This window comes from Cheilinus undulatus, linkage group 1 (genome assembly GCF_018320785.1).
Source record: "Cheilinus undulatus linkage group 1, ASM1832078v1, whole genome shotgun sequence".
NCBI lineage: Eukaryota > Metazoa > Chordata > Actinopteri > Labriformes > Labridae > Cheilinus > Cheilinus undulatus.
Genome location: NC_054865.1, coordinates 14,800,398 through 14,823,199, shown reverse-complemented (window position 1 = coordinate 14,823,199; position 22,802 = coordinate 14,800,398). Strand labels below are relative to the sequence as shown.

General features: G+C 39.9%; 2 protein-coding genes across 2 annotated transcripts in view; both read left to right on the top strand.

Moving 5' to 3' along the window:
• Window positions 1–9,022, top strand: part of LOC121513619 (aminopeptidase N-like) — a 42,517-nt gene extending 33,495 nt beyond the window's left edge. Inside the window, exons 14-21 of the mRNA XM_041793489.1 lie at window positions 3,066–3,121; window positions 3,198–3,345; window positions 3,459–3,550; window positions 4,031–4,141; window positions 4,258–4,425; window positions 5,243–5,383; window positions 7,224–7,305; window positions 7,440–9,022. Coding sequence (XP_041649423.1) covers window positions 3,066–3,121; window positions 3,198–3,345; window positions 3,459–3,550; window positions 4,031–4,141; window positions 4,258–4,425; window positions 5,243–5,383; window positions 7,224–7,305; window positions 7,440–7,592 — 951 coding nt within the window. The 3' untranslated portion in view covers window positions 7,593–9,022. The remainder of the gene's footprint in view (window positions 1–3,065; window positions 3,122–3,197; window positions 3,346–3,458; window positions 3,551–4,030; window positions 4,142–4,257; window positions 4,426–5,242; window positions 5,384–7,223; window positions 7,306–7,439) is intronic.
• Window positions 9,023–12,964: 3,942 nt separating this feature from the next.
• The window catches only part of LOC121513646 (aminopeptidase N-like), a 45,658-nt gene continuing 35,820 nt past the window's right edge, over window positions 12,965–22,802 (top strand). Inside the window, exon 1 of the mRNA XM_041793533.1 lies at window positions 12,965–13,151. The gene's annotated coding sequence lies outside the window, so the exon portion shown is untranslated. The remainder of the gene's footprint in view (window positions 13,152–22,802) is intronic.

Genomic DNA, 22,802 nt, shown 5'->3' with positions numbered 1-22,802 from the left:
CATTTTAGGGCAAGGACAAAATATTGATACACTGAAATATCACGGTATTTCCTTGCAGGAGACTGTATTGATCTTAAAATGCAGTATCAATATTTTGTTTATTAATTATTCACTCTCTTGGTGCGGTAGTTTGTGGTGTAATTTGACCCCCTGACCGCTAGTTGGCGGCAGGCGCTGGCAGCAGGCAGTTGACTCTTCCCTCTTTTCCTCTCTTTGCACAACAAGATCACGCTAGACTTCCCGTCTGAGCGAGCCAGCTGCTCATGCCTAACCAGCAGAGCAACTTCTGCTGCATTCATAGCAGATATGTGAACTTAGACAGAAGTCAAGTCGTTTGCAAGATATGCCACGCCAGAGTGAAATACTCAGACAACACGACGAATCTGCGAGTGGCATCATGGCATTACAGCTATCGGCTAACGTCAACAAACAAGCCTGTTGAAGCTACTCATGCAACCATAATCACAGTCAATACTTTGTTTTATTTTTAAGGACCTGTGCCGTCTTAGTGTCGTTAAGAATGAAGGTTTTTGTAATACGGTTAAAAACACTGGCCTGTCACGTCATGTCCTCCCCAAAACACAGTCCATCAGTCCTTAAATCTGGACGTGATGATCAGCTTGTCTCCCATTGTCTCCCTCCACAAACACCTGGTCGTTACGTGATGACATAAAAGCTGATAAAACGTGAAATATTAAAGATTAGATTACATGTACTCTATATTGATTTGTTCCTCTTCTCTTAAAAAAATCCTGACAGCCTTTTTAATTCAGTGCAGCAAATGGGGAAAATCCTCATCTTCAGATTGCTCAAAGATAGTTAAAATGCGAGATGGTGCAGGACTACATATTTTTTTAAATAGCTTAATTCTGTTCAGTTATATTCCATACTAACTTAAAATTACATTGTAAGTTATATATATACTGTATTTTAACATTTGTCAAAATCTCTAACTACAATGGGCTATTTGCTTAAGGAGGATTTCAGTTACAATACCCCATAGCCAGACGTGGAATATGAGAAAAAAGAGTGCCATACCCACAACCAAACCTGCCCACAGAATTGGCTGGGCCCCTGAAACACCAAGAGAAAGGGCCCTCCTCAGTTGGGACTCGTTGATGATATCAATGCATGTTTGTTGGATCAGGAGCATTGGTGCTAGCATCCTGGCTAGCAGTTACTTCATTTTGGAGCTGAAAAGTGTGTAAAGCTATTTCTGAGTTCTGATGTTTACATAACCAATTTTGGCAGCTTTTGATCACTAATTTGCAATATTTTTTCTACAGTTGACCATTTTTGCATCTTTTTTTAAAGATTTATTTTTGGGATTTTTTGGAGAATGAAAGGATTGAGCCTGAGAGAGGGATGAGAGAGTGGGGAATGACATGCAGTAAAAGAGCCATGCGTGCCCAAATGTTTCACCTCTGTCAACCATATATGCCATTTGTGGCCTGTTTTTGCTACTTCTAACCCATTTTGCTACTTTTAAACCACTTTTCACTATTGCAGCCCCCCATTTTTGCCACTTTTTGCTGCTTCTGGAACCCATTGTTACCACTTCTCACCAATTTTGGTACCTCTTACCAAATTTTGCCACTTCTTAACTGCTTTTCACCATTTCTATGCTCATTTTTGAGCCTCTTTGCCCTTCTTAACCCATTTGGTAAGTTTTATTCTTTTTTTTGTTTCTTTGAACCAGTTTTTGTCACTTTTAGATCCTTTCTTTCCTCTAGAACCTACCGTTACCACTTCTCACCACTTTTTTCTTCCAATTTTTTTCCTCTTTTAACAATTTTTGACACTTGTCACCCACTTTTGACACCACAATCAGCACAAGACTCAGATTCATGGCAGACCAAATGGGGTGGCCAAAAAGGCAGTTCGTTTATTACAGTCCAAGGTTTGGTACACAATAAGGCAGAGCAGTAAGGCAAAGAAATCCAGAGGGGTAAGGCTAAAGGCAGAATACAAAAAACACAAGCAGGTCATTCACAAGAGAGCTAGCACTAGAAAAAGGCTGGAACGAGGTCACACAGGGGAGAACGCTATGAACTGGTGACATGAGGGAGCACACACTGGGATTAAATACTCAGACAATTAGAGGCTGACGAGACACACGTGCGGGCAACTGTATCCACTTTTGCTACTTTTAACCTATTTTGCTGCTTTTTAAACACTTTTGTCCCATTTTTGCTATCCATTTTGCAATCTTTTTGCCACTTTTGCCCCTTTTTTCCCCATAAATCTATTGTTGCTACTTTTCATCTATTTTGACACCTTTAACCTATTTCTGCTGCTCTTTAACTTTATTATACCATTTTTTAAAAATATTTTTTTCTGCCTTTTTGCCTTTCTTAACCCATTTTGCTTCTTTGAATCCTTTTTGCTGCTTTTTACCAATTTTTGACATTCTAGAACCACATTTCACCACTTTCTTTTCTTGCCAGCTTTTATCAGTCTTAATTTTTGCCAGTTTCCACCTTTTTTCGTCTATTTTGAAATTATTTGTGTATTTTTCCTGTAGAGTTGTTTCTGTTCCTTCTATCTCTTTTGGCATCCTGATGTTTGTGCACATCATGGCCTAGCTATGAAGTCTGATATTACTTTCCAAAGGGTTTTGTTCAGTGTGCCCATAACATTGTAAACACTGCAAAAAAGGTCATTCTGTTAAAGAAAAGGGGTTTACATGTTGAACAAGGCTTTATTGTACAACTGCATAAATGAATAAAATGAGTTATTTTTTGCTTTGATAAGAATGGTAATTTTTCATGTTAAAAAAATAAAATGTGGCTATCACAGATTAACTATACAATGGACCATGGTTTTCCTCACCGCCATGGGCCCCCCATTCAGCCAGGCCCCAGAAAGCTCTCCCCTTTTTCCCATATATACACGACAAAGCATTATGGGGGTAACACCATGCTTTCAAGCTGATGTTGTTCAGCTGGGATTTGAGCTAAAGTGGACAAATAAAGTAGAAAGTTTCTGTTGTTACAAACTGCTTTTTGGCTCTGACTTGGATGTGTGTGTGTGAATTAAGGACCTGTTTGTGTCATTTCTTTCAGGCTGTATCAGTCATCAACAGAGCACAGATCATAGATGATGCATTCAACCTAGCAAGGTAAAAATGACACATATTTGAAGGATATCATGCATTGTTCATTTATTTTGGTGAATAATTTATTCTGTTTGTGTAGAGCAAAAATAATCACTACAACACTGGCCTTGAGAACAACCAAATACCTGTCCATGGAGAGAGACTACATCCCCTGGATGTCAGCTCTGGGAAACCTCAAGTACTACATCCTCATGTTTGACCGCACTGAGGTTTATGGAGCTTTACAGGTTAATAATGTCTTTAACTGCCTACTCAGATACAAAGATTGCAAATATCCCATTGTTAAAGTCTGAAATACATGCACATAAAGCCTACATGGATTTATGTATTTGAATTTCAGGCATACCTCAAGAAACAAATCCAGCCACTTTTTGAGCACTTCAAGAAAATTACAGACAACTGGACCAAAGTTCCTGCAGGACACACTGATCAGTAAGATGTCTATCTCCAGAAGATGCTTCTTTAATACTAAAAGTGACTTGACAAGGAAAAAATACTTTAAAACAGTGTTATGTTTAATTAAATGGTTGGCTTTACCACAAGCCCTCTGGTATATAAGTTTCATATGAACAAGAAAACACATAGGGCCTTTTAGTACAGCTGGCATAAGGCCTGGTTGAAAGTCTAAAGTTTTTGGTGCAGTGTGTCTCTGATATTGGGGAAGATGTTGATATCCTTCTGCTGAGCTTGTTCCATGCACACAGGATAAACATCACACCTACTCCACAATGTCATATCAGCGCATTTTTCTACACATTCAGATAGAATTTTTAGTGGCACAGAGAGCTGCAAGATGAAAAGCTTTTGTGTTTTTTCTAAGTTCTTTTTTAACTGTGCTTGCGCTAATGCAATTTAGAGGATTTTCAAAAAAAGGGATTATTTCCCAGGTTTCTCAAAAGTTCTTTTTTTCAGGTATAATCAGATCAATGCCATTCGTATGGCCTGCAGTACAAATGTGGAGGGTTGCAGAGACCTGGTTAAAGGCTGGTTCAGACAGTGGATGGAAAATCCACAGAACAATCCGTGAGTACAGACCAACAGACAGCATTATAAAACACTTCTCACGTCAAGGCTGGTGCCTTGACGTGAGAAGTGATTCTGCATGTTTGGTTTTCTCTAATCTGCTCTGTGTTGACCAGCATCCATCCCAACCTGAAGGGCGTAGTTTATTGCAATGCCATAGCTTATGGAGGAGTGGAAGAATGGGAATTTGCCTGGAAAATGTTCAAGGAAACCTCTCTGGCAACTGAATCCAACAAGCTACTATCAGCTATGGCCTGCTCAAGAGAACCCTGGCTTTTGAACAGGTGTGTGTCTGCACGAACCAGATGTGTGTAGCAGCCTTATCAGCTAGTCTAAGGAGCTTTGTTCAACTGTTTTCACATTGCAGAAGACAACAACCTTATTTTCATTAAACCACAGGATACTGTTAAGAATGGGATTAGGAAGAACCTGATAAACTTTTCTGGTACCTTTAACAACAGTCCATCTGGCTTACAAAAAAAAAAATGGAATATAGATAAGCAGACTGTTTTGGTTGTCTTCTAGAGTTCTTGTAAAAGGTTTAAACTGTCTTCCTGTGTGATAATATCTGAAGGGTAGTTTCTAAGCTGTGCAGCTCTTTCAGAACAATCTGTTTATGCCATGTGGAGTTTACAATCCTGCCAGCCAACAGTGCAATACCTGAGCTCTCTGCCTATGGCAGTGCTTATAGTTGTGAAGTACAGAACCACAACCTGTGAATCACTCAACTCACCTTGGCTGGTCATGTGCTGACTTTAACTGGGAAGTCTTTTCAATCAAATAAGAACTTCATAAGGTTCATTAACTGTACATTATAACGTTGTTTTCTTTAAATGTAGGATTATGACTTAATAATATGACTGGTGTCACTGCCTGGTCTGAGTCAATCTCCACCTTTTCCTGCCAGTCATCTAGTAAACTCTCTGTTTGCAGCCATTCAATCGTTAGTCTGATTTTTTTATTCTGTTATGATTTGAGTATTTTAGAACAACCAGCTGTCTTAACATGGACATCTACTAATCTCAGCTGCTACTTCTTCCATGTCACATGTTTGGGACAATGTGTTGGGAGTAACTTCTTCTATCATTTTTGTCGGATCAGGTATCTGGATTACTCTCTAGACCCGACCAAGATCCGTAAACAGGACGCCACCTTGACCATCTCATCCATCGCTGGAAATGTTGTGGGGATGCCACTGGCCTGGAACTTTATCAGAGCCAGATGGAGCTACATTTTTGAGCAGTAAGAGCTCATTACTCAAAGAACTAATTCATCAGTTTTAAATGAAAAGTTAAATTAATCCTAAAACTTTATATTTGTTTCAGTGTCTAAAATCAGACTTTATTTTGAACAGGTGTCTACAGTGCATTCAGAGAGCATTCAGACCCCCTCCCTTTTTGTTATGTTCAAGCCTGATCCTGCAATTGTTTGAATTCATTTTTATTGTCATTAATCTACACCCAGTACCCAATCATGACAAAATGAAAGCAGAGTTCTAGAAATTTTTGCAGATTTGTCAAAAAAACATGAAATATCACATTGACTTCAGTATTCAGACCCTTTGCAACAACTCTTGAAATTTTGCTCAGGTTCCTCCCATCCTCTTGATCGTTGCTAAGATGTTTTCTACACCTTGATTAGAGTCCAGCTGTGGTAAACTAAACTGATTGCATGTGATTTGGAAAATCACACACCTCTTTATAGAAGGCCTCACAGCTGACAATGCATATCAGAACAAAAACTAAGCCATGAGGTCAAAGGAACCGCCTACAGAGCTCAGAGACAGGATTGTTGCAAGGTGCAGATCAGAAGAAGGCTACAAAAAAAATCTGTTGCTCTGAGGGTTCCCAAGAGCACAGTGACCTCCATAATTCCAAAATGGAAGAGGTTTGGCACAACCAGCACTCGTCCAAGAGCTGATCACTCTGCCAAACTGAGCAATCGGGGGGGAAGGGCCCAAGTAAGAGAGGGGACCAAGAACACAATGGTTACTGACTGAACTCCAGAGATCCTTTGTGGAGATGGAAGCCTCTCCTCAGTGCAGAACACAAAACCCCACTTGGAGATAGCAAAAGAGCACATGGATTCTCAGACTGTGAGAAAGAAGTTTCTTTGGTCTGCCCAATACCATCCCAGCACTGAAGCATGGGGGTGGCAGCATCATGCTGTGGGGGTGTTTCAGCAGCAGGGACTGAGAGACTGGTTGAGGGAAAGCTAAAAGGAGCAAAGTACAGAGTTATTCTCAATGAAATCCTTTTCCGCCGCGCTCAGGACCTCTGACTAGGCCGATGGTTCACCTTCCAACATGGCAATGACCCTAAGCACACAGTCAAGATAACACAGGAGTGGCATAAAGACGACTCTGTGAACGTGGCCCAGCCAGAGCCCTGACTTGAACCCTATCGGACATCTGTTCAAGAGACCTCAAAACGACAGTTCACCAGCGGTCCCCATCCAACACTGAGCTTGAGAGGATTTTACTGAGTGTAGACTAATGAGAGGAAAAATGAACTTCATTGACTGCAACAGCTGCAACATAAGCATACACAGCATACACCAGATGTTTTTAGATCCACTTGTTCTTGTGTCTGTGTACGGCGCAAAAGCTTCATATGCATGCTCTTTTTCGTGGCAGCGTTACAGTGCCACTTACAGGGTTGGCATATATACTGCAGCATTTTCAGTTGTTTTCAGTGGTTCTGTGCTTTCATGGACATTTCCTGAAACCATCACATGTTTATGGAAACTGTTTATACAGTAAAAAGGAAATATATTCTTTTTGTCTCCATGTGGACAAGGTCTAAGACTGCAGAGAACTGTGTTTAAAGGTGGAAAAGAGCTATATGTCATCTTTAATACACTTTTCCCTAGCTGTCCAGTTTGCTTAGTATCAAGCATTTCTTTAAACCCAACAATAACAACTTTACAGTTTAAACATATCCAATTCTTTTGAGATTTGAGATGAATATTTAAGATAAGTAACCATGAATGAATTGATAAGTCTAGACTGTTTCTGCCTCCAACACACCTTTTCTTTTACAGCAACAGGTATTTGGTGTTTTTAACCAAATTTTTTTTCAAGGTATGGAAAAGGATCGTTCTCCTTTGCTGATCTCATCAATGGAATCACACCAAGATTTTCCACAGAGTTTGAGTTGCAGGAGGTATTTAGCACACACAGCCACAATCACACAGATACACACTGTAATTCCCAAAAGATGCTCAGATGAAATGAAAGAAAACAAATGCAGAAATTCAGTTCCTCTTTTTTTTTTGCTTTTTTTGTGTCTCTGTCCAGCTGAAGAAATTTAAAGATGACAACATCGATGCTGGTTTTGGCTCTGCTACCTTGGCCATGGAGCAGGCAATAGAGAAGACCACGGCAAACATCAAGTGGGTGACGGAGAACAAAGCCGATGTGCTGAAATGGTTCACTGAGGAGTCCATATAAGGACACCAGTGCAGTTCAAATGACAAGCTCTCTTTTTCTGCACTGCAAGGGATACATAATGAATGTAATCACTATAATCATCTACTATAAATAAGCAGCCTGTATCAGATGGTGACGTAAAAAAATGTGCCACATCACCTTTGAAACAACCAGACAAAAGATGAACAGTAGAGCCATGGACCACTAAATATAGATTGTATTTGAGATACCACTGATCTGGGCCCAGCACTGATAATATGGACCAAAGCAGAGATGATTTGGACCTCGACACTAATATCTGGACCCAGACAGTAATGATCTGGACCTCAAAAATGATGGTCTGGACCCATACACTGATGATCTGGACCCAGACATTGGTGATCTAGACCCAGGCCCATTAAATGTCCTTTAGATTTTGTCACATTTTAGTCATTTCTATCCTTTTTAGTTTTAGTTGATGAAAACTCAAAAACATTTAGTCTAGTTTTAGTCCATAAAAAGTCCTCATAGTTTAGTCTTTACTTTTAGCCCAAGCATTTATTCTCTTACCTGAATCTCATACCAAATCATGGTAGTGTGTTTTATACACTCTGCCAAACCTGGGGTGCCTGATGCATTGTATTTTGACAGATTTACCCTCAATGGTGAAATATCACAGGTTTTGACTGTCAGACAAAAACTACATTACATTTTAGTCTAGTTTTAGTCATATTGACAAAAACTAAACTTCCTTTTTGCCCATTTTAGTCATCACAGAGTTTTCATCATGGAAAAAAGGCTGTCCATGAACATTTTTAGTCATAGTTTTAGTCGACCAAATTAACACTGCCACTCACTGATGATCTGAACCCAGACATTGACAATCTGGTCCCAGACTCAATGTACCTGGACATTGATGTTTTGGTTGCATGTTCTGGCTTCAAATTACTACACTAGGAAATCCAGAAGCAGTTTATTTCAATATTCTGCCAATGTGCAAAACAAATAACCCAAGTCCTTATCTCCATTCTGTAAATGGCATAGAGCACTGTTTTCCTCAGCTTGTAAGTGGACTAATTTAAGAAAAGTCTGAGAAGTCTGTAATCGTATTGCTTTAAAAGTCATCTATAATAGCAAAATATAATGAAAAAGGCACAGTTTGAGAATTACCAGACATGTTTTATCAGCATGTATTGTATTCACATTTGAAATTAACCCATTATCGCACACTTGTCATTAAACAACAATTTCTTATACGTGTAAGACTTTTAAATGGCCTAAGTTCATGTTTCTTGTGACCTTGTATGCAGCAGTACATATCTTGGTCTCTTCTTGCTTCTCCAAACACAGATCATGTTAACTGTTATCCATATGACATTTGTACTGATAAGAACCTCATATATAACCCCACTTCAAACTTTAAAAAATCCCTTTCTGATTTGACATTACCGGACAAAAAGTGTCCATAACAAATAAACATGCCTTTTAAAGTTTTTACTCTGCCTCTTGTTTTTTTTTTTTTTTTTTTTTTTTTTTCCCTTTTGGGGGTGTTATGTAAAAAGTATGTGAACTCCATAAAATGTTGGCACACCTTGAGCTGTGATTTGCTATCATTACCCAGTGGTAGAGGAGAAAGATAGGCAGAGACACTTTTCTTTCTTCCCGTTATACACACTTCAAGCTTAAAACTGATAGAGCTTTACAGATGTTTTATTACTTGTAAGTGTGGAAAATGAGTCATGTAATTACATTCAGTTGTAAGACCAGTGTAATCAGGCTAAAATGGGTAGGAGGCCCCCAAAGCCCCTAAACTTTCAATCTATCAGTATGTTCTCATGATGTTGAAAAAAACTGATTTGTTTTTTGTCAGACTTAAAACAGACTTTTTACAATACATGCAAGCATGAAACCATTACAACAAACAAACCCCAAAAAGTTGGGGCATTTTTGTAAAATGTGAATGAATATAGAGTACCATAATACAGAAATCCTTTTCAGCTTATAGTCAGTTAAATTCAGAGCAAAAACAAGATATTTGGTGTCCCAACTTTTAAACTGTATTGTGTTTTAGAAATATGCACACATTGTTAAAACTAGAAAAGCACTCAGAGAGCGCAGACCTCCGCCATCAGCCCTATCTTCCAATAGTGAAGAATCCTTTAAAAACATTCCTGGATCCAGACGGTGATCCGGATCACTCCCAAAATCTAAGTCGCCTCCCTGGTGGGGTGGAGACACAGCAAGGCAAAGCATTGCTTCGCTACATGTGGACTGTCATGGCGGAAGCACCCACGGTCTCACCAGATGACTGGAAGTCATGGCAGAGGGTGAATATTCCTCTATTCCTCCCAGCATTGTGAGTATTATCGCTACAGTTCACTGTCTTTCTCTCTGTTACGCTCCAACTTGTCTCCTCGACCGGGCGTGCGATTTTCAAATTCTATAAACTCCAAAACATTGAATAAGTTACTCATGTCCACCATCTTCTGGTGTAAAGTGGTAACAGCGCAGACCTCTGCTATTAGTCCTATCTCCCAATAGTAAAGAATCCTTTAAAAAATTCCTGGATCCAGATGGTGATCAGGATCAAATAACAGACAATACATATATGTAAAAATGCACAAAGCACTGATATAAAGGCAAATGTTCTAATTTTGATATTCTATAGCAGAGACTGTTTCTTTGTCAAACACTTCTACATCATTCCTGGTAAATCATGTCTTGCCTGACAGATAAAGACTCCCACTGTGAGGCACATGTACACTATATTGCCAAAAGTATTCACTCGCCCATCCAAATAACTGAAATCAGGTGTTCCAATCACTTCCATGTCCACAGGTGTATAAAATCAAGCACCTAGGCATGCAGACTGTGTCTACAAACATTTGTGAAAGAATGGGTCGCCCTCAGGAGCTCAGTGAATTCCAGCGTGGTACTGTGATAGGATGCCATCTGTGCAACAAGTCCAGTCGTGGAATTTCCTTGCTCCTGAATATTCCACAGTCAACTGTCAGTGGTATTATAACAAAGTGGAAGCGATTGGGAACGACAGCAACTCAGCCATAAAGTGGTAGGCCACGTAAAATGACAGAGCAGGGTCAGCGGATGCTGAGGTGCATAGTGCACAGATGTCGCCAACTTTCTGCAGAGTCAATCACTACAGCCCTCCAAACTTCATGTGGCCTTCAGATTAGCTCAAGAACAATACGTAGAGAGCTTCATGAAATGGGTTTCCATGACCAAGCAGCTGCATCCAAGCCATACATCACCATGTGCAACGCAAAGCATCAGATGCAGTGGTGTAAAACATGCCACCACTGGACGGTGGCGACGCAGGAGACGTGTTCCTTGGAATGACGAATAGCACTTCTCCATCTGGCAAACTGATGAACGAGTCTGGGTTTGGTGGCTACCAGGAGAGTGGTACTTGTCTGACTGCATTGTGCCAAGTGTAAAGTTTGGTGGAGGGGGGATTACAGTGTGGGGTTGTTTTTCAGGAGCTGGGCTTGGCCCCTTAGTTCCAGTGAAAGGAACTCTGAATGCTTCAACATACCAAGAGATTTTGGACAATTCCATGCTCCCAACTTTGTGGGAACAGATTGGGGATGGCCCCTTCCTGTTCCAACATGGCTGTGCACCAGTGCACAAAGCAAGGTCCATAAAGACATGGATGAGAGAGTTTGGTGTGGATGAACTTGACTGGCCTGCACAGAGTCCTGATCTCAACCTGATAGAACACCTTTGGGATGAATTAGAGCGGAGACTGAGAGCCAGGCCTTCTCGTCAAACATCAGTGTGTGACCTCACAAATGCGCTTCTGGAAGAATGATCAAAAATTCCCATAAACACACTCCTAAACCTTGTGAAAAGCCTTTCAAGAAGAGCTGAAGCTGTTACAGCTGCAAAGAGTGGACTGACTTCATATTAAACCCTTTGGATTAGGAATGGGATGTCACTTAAGTTCATATGACAGTCAAGGCAAGTGAGCAAATACTTTTAGCAATATAGTGTAAATAGATAGAATTTCTCTATGCAGAAGTCACTTTTTGTCCCCCATCAGGAGCCCTCTGCTGCTGCACCCCGCCTCTTACCCAATGAAAGCTGGGATAGGCTCCAGCCTCCAGCCACGACCACAAACAGGATAATTGGCTGAGAACATGGATGGATGGATGGATGGTTTTCACAGTGTCTTAAAGGGGTTTTCCAGGTTTATTTTTGTATGTCGGGGAGGTCTGTAGGCTGCACTTGCTCGCGCCGTCTTTGCCATAAAGAACATGAACCGTCCTGAGGTTCCCCACCACATCAACAGTGGACACATCAATATCAAAGTGCTGAGCCTCTCCCCGTTCTGAGGAGCCATGCAGCTGAGCTCTGCAGGGCCAATGTACTACTGATGGAGATCCCCTCCACCCAGCTCTGCTGGTAATAAAAGAAAACTATTTTTATAAATGTATCATGGAACCACAGCAGCTTCATCTCCCCTCTGAATGGAAGAAAAAACGTCTTATTATTACGTCCTAGTAATTCAAGTTCCAGGTTTCTCCAGATGAAGGATTTGGACTGTAATAGAAAAGTTTGATTCTGGCATCAAGATTAATATTGATATCTGTGTATTTCATGCTGTATTTTATTTCTCCAGTTCTAACCAAAGGAAAAATAATCCGTGCAAGATCTATTTGTATATTCTGGCAAACTCTTTCAAATCTCACACATTCATCACTGGTCCTCCTGTTTAAAACATTCCCTTCTCTCTTTTAGACACAGCACAGTTCTCTGAAATAAAATCCATTGGCTTCTGCGTTAACTGTAATAACTCAGAACACATCTTCATCTTCTTTCCCAAGTGTGTGTTCATACACGCAGGGATGAAACTCTCCTGCTCTTGGCTTTTGTTTTCCTTCTCTGTAATAAAGTGTGGTTCCAACATCCTTGTGTTTTGTGAATAACATTATTGTTCTTTGATTGTGCTCAGTGCAGCGAATGTGAATTCCGTTAAAGCCAAGTTTTAATGTGCTGTGGTAGGATTTGCCAACATCTGTTCAGTGAAAACAGCAGACAAAGACCTTTTTTTATATTTATGTGTTTGTATAAAATGTTTGTGTAATATTTTTGCTTTAAGGATCAGATCTTTTATGCCCTACTCTTGTGTTAAAAACATTCCTTGGTAAATATATTAAAGAAATGTAATTATGAATCCCTGTGCCTGTGCTTTGTTGTGCTATGATTCATCACAGCATTTTGGAGTTTATTTCTGTTTGTCATCAGGTATGTTGAATCACTCCACTGTGGCCAAACTGGTCTGAACACTGCACCTCTGAGGATCATACATAGTGTTTTCAACCACAATGAGTTAGCACTTTTGTTGATATAGCCACTTTCCTTCAGCTCCCCCTTCCAATATATTTAGTTTTCTTTTTTTTTTATTGAGAATTGGGAATTAGTTCCCTCCCTGCAGAAAAAATGTATAGTTGCTCTCACCACCTCCACCCTCACAGATGCAGACTCTGATACACATCAGCCAGGATCATTTCAGCTCAACTTCTCTGTCTCACGTTGGCTTAAATCAGAGCTTCTAGTGGACACCTAGCTACACGGACTTTGGTATGTACTGTTTTTCTTTTTTTTGACATGTTAATTCACCTGCTGTTTGCCATGTCATCCCTTTTGTTGCTGGTTGTGTTTCCTGAACAGTAAAGGCTCTGTAATATCCTGTGTGTTTGCTTGTTTGGAATCTGAAACAATGTTGAGCTGCTGCTTTTTCTCTAATGATTTCTAAGGATCAGTCTGCAAAATACCTTTCTGACTTGATTGTTGTATGGATGCAAAATAAAAGCGATGTAATTCCATTAAACCAAACTAACCCACTGCAAAACCTAAACTTTCACTTATTCATTTGCCTAATGCCTTTTAAAAAATTGTCTTATTACATTTATTGTAAGCCATATTTACCAGAAAAGTCCAGAAAAGCATCTTTATTCAAGGTGAATTAAGCATAAAATAAGGCCCCCATTGTTTGAGATAACTTAATATCTGCCAGTGAGGCAAGAAAATTGTACTTGCTGAATGTCTTAAAATATGTTCTAATGTAGATGCATCTCATTTCAGCACACCTGACAGGTGAAATTTGCTTACCTTATTGGCAGCTTTTTGTGAGCATTATAAGAAGACCAAAGCCTTATTTTTGTGCATGTAATATTTTGATATGAGATGTTGACGTGTACTTGGCAGGTAAATGTTGCAGGTGTTAAGTGTAATACTGGTTTTGATGCAAGTTTTTTGCATTGCAAAAGGTCGAATCTGTTTCTTTCTCTAAGTGACTTGTCTTGGGATTTTGCAGCTCTCAGTCAAAACAAGAGATTGGGCATGCATTTATTGTAACAAATTGTACGAAAACAACATTGTGCAATACAGTGGCAGGATGCATCGCTCAGGAAATTGTTCATCATGTGTACACAATCATGTGTGTGTGTCTTTTTCATGTCCAGCTTCACACACACTCCGTTTATTCAGTAATAAAAACAAGTCACAGTTCTTGCTTTTGATGTTGGATAATGGGGTGTGTGTGCACGTTTGTGGGTTGGGGTGTTGGTGTGTGTGCTGATGAGGGTGTGTGCAGGGGTGTGTCTGTCTGTATCTATTTGTAAAGGTTTTATTAAAGAAAACAAATATTACTGGGGTAATGATATGTCTTTTTAGATGTTTTTTCTATTTTTTCTTAAGGTCCATCTTTTTGCTGATGCCTACATAAAAAGGCCCAAGAGGAAATCCAGTTTCTATTCACCACAGAATATTAAGCTATCTGTAATTGAGACACATCATAAATATACTTTTCATTTTTTTTTTCAATGATCTCATGAACATATACTTCCATGAAAGCAATTGTTTACCATTACTATTTTTGTTGGTGGGATTGTGGGTTTTCAAGTTCTTCTTTTTTCCACATTAGGGTTTCCTTTTGTTTTCTGTGTTCCACCATCTTCTGTGTCCTAAAAGTCATAACATAAATGAGTTTATTACTGTACCTGAGGGTAGAAATGCTCTGCTGGCCAGACTTGTCACGTCTTGACTCCGCTGAGCCCATTTAAACCTCCCAAATCCTCCATTTTCGTCTTCTGGATATACAATTTGGCTTACACAATGTTCAATGTGTTTCCTTTCATGCCCCTCTAGAGACACATGTATTTGCCACATAAAATGTACTGGTCTAAGTTAAGTTTCCTTGTATGTTTTTTTTTAATTATTCCAATATAATATATGGCTCATACTTGATATAAAAGCTGTCTAGTTTAAGACATATAGTATTTAAGTACCTTATTTGAATCATTTGGATATAAAATGGTATGTACCTGGAATACAGTTTTGAGCATATATGACACATCACAGTCATTTATGAAGACTTCAATAGAGTTAGGGGTTGAAATGATTTTTTTCTTAAGTTTTATACAGTGTGGCAGACAGGTGATTCCTGCTGCACAGCAGAGTAGTGAGAGGGAGGGGGTGTGGTGAAGCAGAGGAGAGTGTGTTAATTGTAGACACCTGTGATCTGAGTGAGGAGAAGAAGGGAGACAATGGCTGTGTCCGAAACCATACACTCATTCCCTACTCCCTATCCACTCTATAGCGAGCAGCATGGTGGACTACATAGTTGACTCAACTGCAAAACACAAAAATGATTTCAGACACTACTCCGGCCGCGGGTGATGACGTCATCGCCATCTTACAATTAAAAGTCTAGCAGCAATGGCTCATAAATTTCCTTGACAATGGCTGAGGATCGAAATTAACGGTAGAATTTCAATGAAAACTGCTACAAAATGTAACGTATTTTCACAAAAAAATAATTATACTAATAGATAAAAAAAGTTGTCTCTATATTGACAAAATAATACACGTTTTGTGTGTATTATCCCTTATTTTTGCAAAAGATGATGGTCTCATGTCTTGTAATCATTATAGGGGGAAAAAGTTACTCCGTTTTGAATCCTTAGTATTTTCTTACAGATTTGGTAAAACCAACTAAAAACAAAACAAAAAAGCATTCAGAAAAGTTTTTATATATGTTCCTGTGCTCCCCTCATTCGTCCATCATGTTTGAGAGCAGCAACCGCGATGCATTATGCTAAATATTGCTGGGCTAGTGACCATCGGTTGTTCACTACTTTTCACAATGAATTGTGGGATAGAATGAGTGCACTATTTAGTGAATAACAATGCTCACTCAGAATTCGGACACCACTACAAAATGGCGTGTTCACTATATAGTGCACTATATAGTGAATAGGGAGTGATTTCGGACACAGCCAATGGCTTTCTGGAGTGAGGGTGAAAGAGAACAGAAGGAGTGCAAATACAAAAAAATAACAAGTATAAAGAAGTGATATACCTGCTAAAAATGGGAAAAGAGCACATAGAAAGTCAATTAGCCTTTTTACTTTGGAGCCTTCTAAAAATGTGAACCTGAAATCCTGGAGCAGTGTGAGATCCTCTGTCTGTGGTGGCACTGAAATCTTCTGGTGGCACGGATTACCCTCTAGTCTTGGGTTGTTAACCTCCTGATCCGACTCAGACTCTTCTAACTGCAAGTTTACCCCATTACCTTCTCTCCCACACCTATCTTTCACCTTTTATTTCCTGTATACCCCGACATTCTCTGACACACACCATTTGGGTTTAAGCTGAATGGGCCTTTGACCATTGAACATTGGGTTTTGATTTTGTTTGAACTTGGGGAATATTTTATTTGATTTTGCTTGAACTTTGGGGAGGAGGGGGGAACATTTGAATTATGGACTGTTTGCGTTTGAGGAAAGTTTGAATTATGGACTGTTGAAACCTTGGGGAACACTGAAATTGTTTTGTTTGTGCTGTGGGACATTTGAGTTATATTGAACTGTTGGGACAATGGGAGTCATTACCTGAGTGAACTGATTTCTGTTATTAATTGATGAAATGCATAGAGTAATCTATCTTAATTGAAAAGGGTTGTGTTGATGTACTGTTAACCCTGTCCTTAAAGGATTTTTGTGTTCTGTTGCCCTGAAAGAGACATAATTGATTCTTGGCCTTTATTCCTTTTGTAGCGGAATTGTTATTTTCTTTAGGCCTTAAATATATTTCTCCATCCTGAGATTTTAATGATAGACTTAATTTTCTGTCTGGCGCCCAGTTAAAATATTACACATATTTCTGGCCTTAAGTTACGCTACAACAGTAGAAGCTGGAGGTATAAATGGCATACACTCATACAAATACAAAAGATATTTTAGTGTCTCTTCAATTAACTCACTGTTGGTTTTTCACACATTTGATAGGCAAATCCTTCACAAGTGGGGAAACATAAATGCCTCTGCGATTTTTCTTTTTTTCTTTCCATCTCTGTGTTTCAACTAGGGCTGTCAAAGTTAACGCGTTAATATTGCGTTAACTCAAATTACTTTTAAAGCCACTAAATTTTTTGTCGCACGATTAACGCATGCGCGTTCTGTATGACCCTTAACCCATCCTGTAGTTTGCCAGACCAGGAAGCGGTGCCGTCATGATGCGGTACAAGCGAGCAGAAATGGATAAAGGACAGAGACTTTTGAATGACAGGTTCAGCTTTCAGATCATGTCAGATAAGACTTAAGTTATTTTCTACTACTGTCGACATGAACGGAGTTGCAGGAAGTTCGTAGAGTCTTATATAGCCCGCACCACTCGCTAGCCATGCACACTGCTAATGAAGAGAGCCGCCCCCCTCCCCATACTGGATTTGTTCACAATGGAGACACTCAAGACAACTCTGCAGGGATGGACTCGCTATCTGGTATACCGAGCATTTCCTGGTGTGCCGACGCACTTTTGGGCCAGTATGATTTATTCATTTATTTAGGCTGTTATATCTGCCATGAACCAGTGTCACAGATTAACTGGCATTGAATTAACTGGTGAGAGTGAGGCAGATGTTGGAGGGGCGTGGCCTCAGAGGACCTTTGTTTACAAATGAAATTAAGTGAAATACACAGTCCTGGTATGTATTTAATGATCGGACGGAAATATTTGTCTTTTTCAGACGTCGCCGCTTCAAGAAGTGAGTTTATGGAGTCCAAGTGTAAGTTTTAAGTAAGAATTCCCATTAAAGAACTATGTAGGTGGCTGCACAAATGCCTGTGCAAAATAACTCAAACAATGGAACGTCGTGTCTGAAAAAGTATGTTCTACTAAGTCAGTTATTTCCACCCAGTATCGTTGTCTTGGATAATATGCTGCTTTAGTGAGAGTTTTTACCTTCATCTGTTCTCAAACCTGCACATTTAGCCAGCGGTGTGTTCATACAAGAGATCGGTAAAGCCATGCTCGCTGTGTTAACTTGTGATGCAGTCGTAGCATACTCGCTCACCTTCAACCATTGTATACATACAGTCACGTAAATTCAGCCACTGCATATTCACGTTTGGTCGATATATCATCACTTCATTTGTCGAGTACGAGATGGGGAAGCAATAGTAGCCCATGTGAGTACCTATATGGAGATAACAGTCATGAGACGGGACAGCATGGCTGTGCCAAACCCGTCTTAAGCAATGCAAACTTCTTTAAACTCTTAAAACGTTGGCTTTGTTCTCACATCATCTGTACTAGGTCTGTTGTATGTTTGTACAGCCTACAAATAAAACTGTGGGATACTTTGGTGTACTTGTTGTTCATTATGTCTACAGGTAGCATGATTGTAAGGTCCCAAGGCCATGATAAAGGCTATTAAAGGTAGCCTATGGAATGATGAATAAATACCTGAATGTGTTGTTTTTTAAAGGGGAGAGGTTCAATGATCAACAACTTAAACAACACATCTGATTGATTGGTCAAAGAGTTTATTGTCCAAATGTAGCTTAAATGCACACTCCACAAGTTATAATGTTAAATTATAAGAAACTTTTTTTTAAACAGTTGGCATACAAAGTAAGAAAATAAATGTGCAAACAATACTTATATAAAATACAACCGAATTAGCAATAATTATAACCGTAACAATACAATTTACATGTGTACGCCTGTGTCTGTGCTTGTGAAGGACTAAGAGCAGGTTATAAATTAATGCACAGACACAATGTGGTGTTACTGTGAAGGAAGGACTACATACAAGGTAAACATTACGCATAAATATATCAAACACCCAGCAAAAATGAGTAGAAAGGGCGTTTGAAATGTCTCTATATACGTTTAAACAACTTCTAGATATAATTGAAAGGTGAAAAGCCTTCAATTGTCGTTTAAAAGATGTCTCTATAAAGACGCTGCCGTAATACGGTCATATTTTAACTGACTACAATTGGGCCAAACTGAACGAACAAAACAGCCCAATTTTATACGAGTTTGACTAAAGGAAGGCTATGACGGACCGACTAGATTTAGCCTGAAAAAAAAAACAAAACTTCTTAATAGTGTTCAGTGTTTGGTGGGGCAGTTTGAGACAGCGGAAAAAGTGTCCTTTTCAGATTTAAGAGCAAATTCCGCAGAAGTAGTCTCCCACAGCCGAAGGGTTATTCACACAGGTGGTGTGGTACCACCACCCGCAGCCTGTGCACTCAATCTGAAAAAAAAAGATATTTAAATTGACTTGTGTTTAACATGTTATTTCAAAGAACACATTACCTGTTTATGTATGAACAACAAAATAATGCAAAAGATATTTTTTTAAACACCATTAGGTGTGTGTCAGGTGCAAGGTGACAATCTTATCCTGCCTGTTATTTGAGCTTCATCAGTGTCTCTACAACGTGAAAAAGACATGCAAGATAGATCAATGAAATCATTAGTTCTTAAGCCTTGGGACTGTAAGAGGTCACTCAGTGATAGCCTATAAGGGTCCGCACGCACAGCCAATCTCAGACTTCATGCCCTGCACCAGACAAAGGTTAAATTATTTTTTTTACCCAATTATCGATACTAGCCCCAGAACTTTGACTACCACAGGCTCGACAGAACTCGGATAGGTCATCTGTAAACACAAAACATAGCCGTAGCCTAACGCAAGACATCGAAAAGATTGTATTTTTACCTGGTACTAGATACCTGTGTTATTTAGCAAAGATAGTACAAGCTCTAGGCGCATTGCTGCCACTGCCTGTTGGTGCACAGCATACTGTACGGTACTCTGGCCAAGGATTTGCTCTGCAAGCTGTGAAGTAAACAAAGGGAAATATTAGGATATACTTTTCTAAAAATGCCTGGCAACAGAGAGAAAAAAATTGTTACCTTGCATACAAAGATGCCACAGGATGTTGCATCCCTCTGTATAGGGTGCGCAACTGTGGCGCATGTCCATCTCCCTAGTGCCATTATGTGCTTGCGTACTAGTGCCCTAAACATATAGAGACTTAAGTTTCAGTTTGGCCATTACATAAACAGGTTAACACTAAGGCAAGCATCTAAAGTAATTCACATGGGACACTTAACTATGGAATATAATCACATTTTCTTGGCACCCTCTAAGTGTGACCCAACGTGCCATTGTGTTGAAACTCAAACAGCAGATACTTCACTTACCTTGTTACTTCTTTGCAGTGGTTTATGTCCTCTTGACTGGCCCCAAAGGGATCAATGTATAGACACCTTCCTTCTTTCTGGTATTGCAAGTACATTTTTAACTCAAGCTTCATTTTCAAAATGCTTCTTGTTGTATTAATATTCATCTGAAATTTGTACTTACAGCGAGCCTCCAGTGCCTATTGTGGCATATGGCTCCTGCTGCCACCTCATGATCACCCAGTTTCAGCTAAAAGGCAAGAAGTAGGCTACAATTTATTAAACATACCTTTAACTTTTAACATATAACTTTATCAGAGGGCAAAACTGGCATACTCACCCTTCTATATATGCTCTTTGAGCCTCGTCACACCACACGCAGCACAAGGGAGTCTATGATGAATGTTTTGGTTCTCCTCCCAACCAGTGTTAAAAATGCATCTACCATCTATGTGGAAAAAAGACCAGCAGTTCAAAGTTAACGGAAATCTTTATGGGTTACAAGAAAAACAGATGAACTAAATTTTAAAAAAGCACCTCGCTGTCAAGTTGCTGGTCAGGGGCCAGACTTTTTAGACTGTCTGACCTAATTTTGTATGGACCCACTTTAGCCCAAAGAACCCCTTGAGGGCGGCCAGACCATACCTCTCTGATCACTGGCAAAAGGAAGAGAAACAATTAAACCCTTTCTATCAACGCAATATATAACAAGTGTTAAACTTCACTCACAACTTTCTGCATCTTTGGGTTCTCTCCCTTCACTGGCCAATGCAGAGGGGGCAGCCAGGGAGGAGGGTCCAGCCAGGGGAGAGGAGGCAGCCAGGAAGGAGGGGGCAACCAGAGGAGAGGGGGCAGCCAGGGAGGATGGTCCAGCCAGGGGAGAGGAGGCAGCCAGGGAGGAGGGGGCAACCAGAGAAGAGGCAGCCAGGGAAGAGGGGGCACCCAGAGGAGAGGGGGAAGCCAGGGAGGAGGGGGCAGCCAGGGGAGAGGATGCAGCCAGGGAGGAGGGGGCAACCAGAGGAGAGGGGGCAGCCAGATGGATCCAGCTTGTGAAGTTTTCTGGGGATCCTCTCCTCTGGCTGGACAAAATAAATCAAGTGGTCCAGGTTGATTTTTGGTACAATCTTTCCCGTTTCACCCAAAAGGGATGCACTTTTTCCCTCTAACTTAACGATTATGAAAGGCCCCAGCATGTCCCTCCCAAGTTTTCCCCCTTTCCTCTGTTCATTGCGGATGTTTTTCCTCAATACCATGTCCCCAACTTCAAAGCTGTCTGTGTAGCCTCTTTCCATTTTACGCTTCCTCGTCTTTTCTTGGCTTATCTTAACATTTTTCTTCCCTTCGGCATAAGTTTCTTTTCGAAGCTTTAGGCTTTCGATTGTATCTTCGTTGTTCATTAGTTTGTTCACCTTGTCCTCTGTTATCTGGAAAAAATAAAAAAGAAAGACTCCCAGAGTGCGTGATAGACATAAAACAACATAACTGGTTCCAGTTAATAGTAAAATTACATGAGTCACGACTTACTTCATATTCAGATGGTATTTGGGAAGGATAACGTGCTTTCCGTCCAAACATTAGAAAGTATGGACTGTATTTGGTAGTCAACTGTTTTTTTGTTCGGATACTGAACATGGTAGACTGTAAGTAGCCGTCTCAAGTCTTGGGATGGTCAGCAACCATTTTGTTGAGGGACCTTAAAATGTACAAACAAAAATCAAGTATTAGAAGACAGAAGATCATCTGTGTTTTCCAGATAGATATACATTTCCAGATCTTAGGAAAGTGCATATCAAATTATCTACAATTTACCTTTGTATTGTATTGTATTGTGGAATTCGTTTTTTCCACGAGACCATTTGTCTGTGGGTGGTAGGGGGCGCAAAGGCTTCTTTTTATGCCAAGCTGTTCGCTCAGCTTGAAGTTTACCTAGAATTCATTGAAAAAGTCAGCGTGGTAGATGCAATACGTTCAAGGCCAATCGATCTTCATGACTGTAACCTTATTTCAGAACTCTGAGCCTTGGTCTGTTAGCAGTCTATTAGGTGCACCAAATTTGTAGAAAAAATCAAGGATACAACTGGTGACCTCCTCTGCTGTTTTACTTTTTAATGAGTAGGCCTCAGCCCATTTGGTGAAATAATCAACCATGACATATATGTACTGATTACCATCCTCTGTTTTTGTGAGTTTACCCACCAGATCCATCCCTACAAGCTCAAGAGGCTCTGTAACCTAAATAGAAAAAAAAAAACAAAACGTTAGCATTAAGTCAGTTTTGATTTTCTCAAGAGCTTACAGCCCTTTGCTTCCTTTACCTTTATAGGAATATATTCCTTTTTTTCCTTTAAATTGGCCCTCTTTGTTTGGCACTGAGGGCACTGGGAAATCTGAGAAACACAGAACAAAAATGAAAGTGTAATCATGTTGAGATTTGTCCACATAATTATTTTGGGAGCAATATTATCAAGCATATATGCCATGTTACACCAAAGGGTGGTGCAGCACAAGGTCAGCGTTACATTCACAGAAGAGCTTTCTAAGTTTGCTTTTACACACATTAAGCTCCTCTGTGGGGCATGAAAGAAAGCAACCTTCAACTGTAATGCAGGTCATGATTCTTCCACAAAAATATAAATGAAGCGAAAGACAACATTATGAATCCATTGACAATGCCAACTTACCCTCTTGCAGATATCTTCCTCCATTCCTGGCCAGTAATAGCATGCAATAATTGCAGTATGCGCTCTT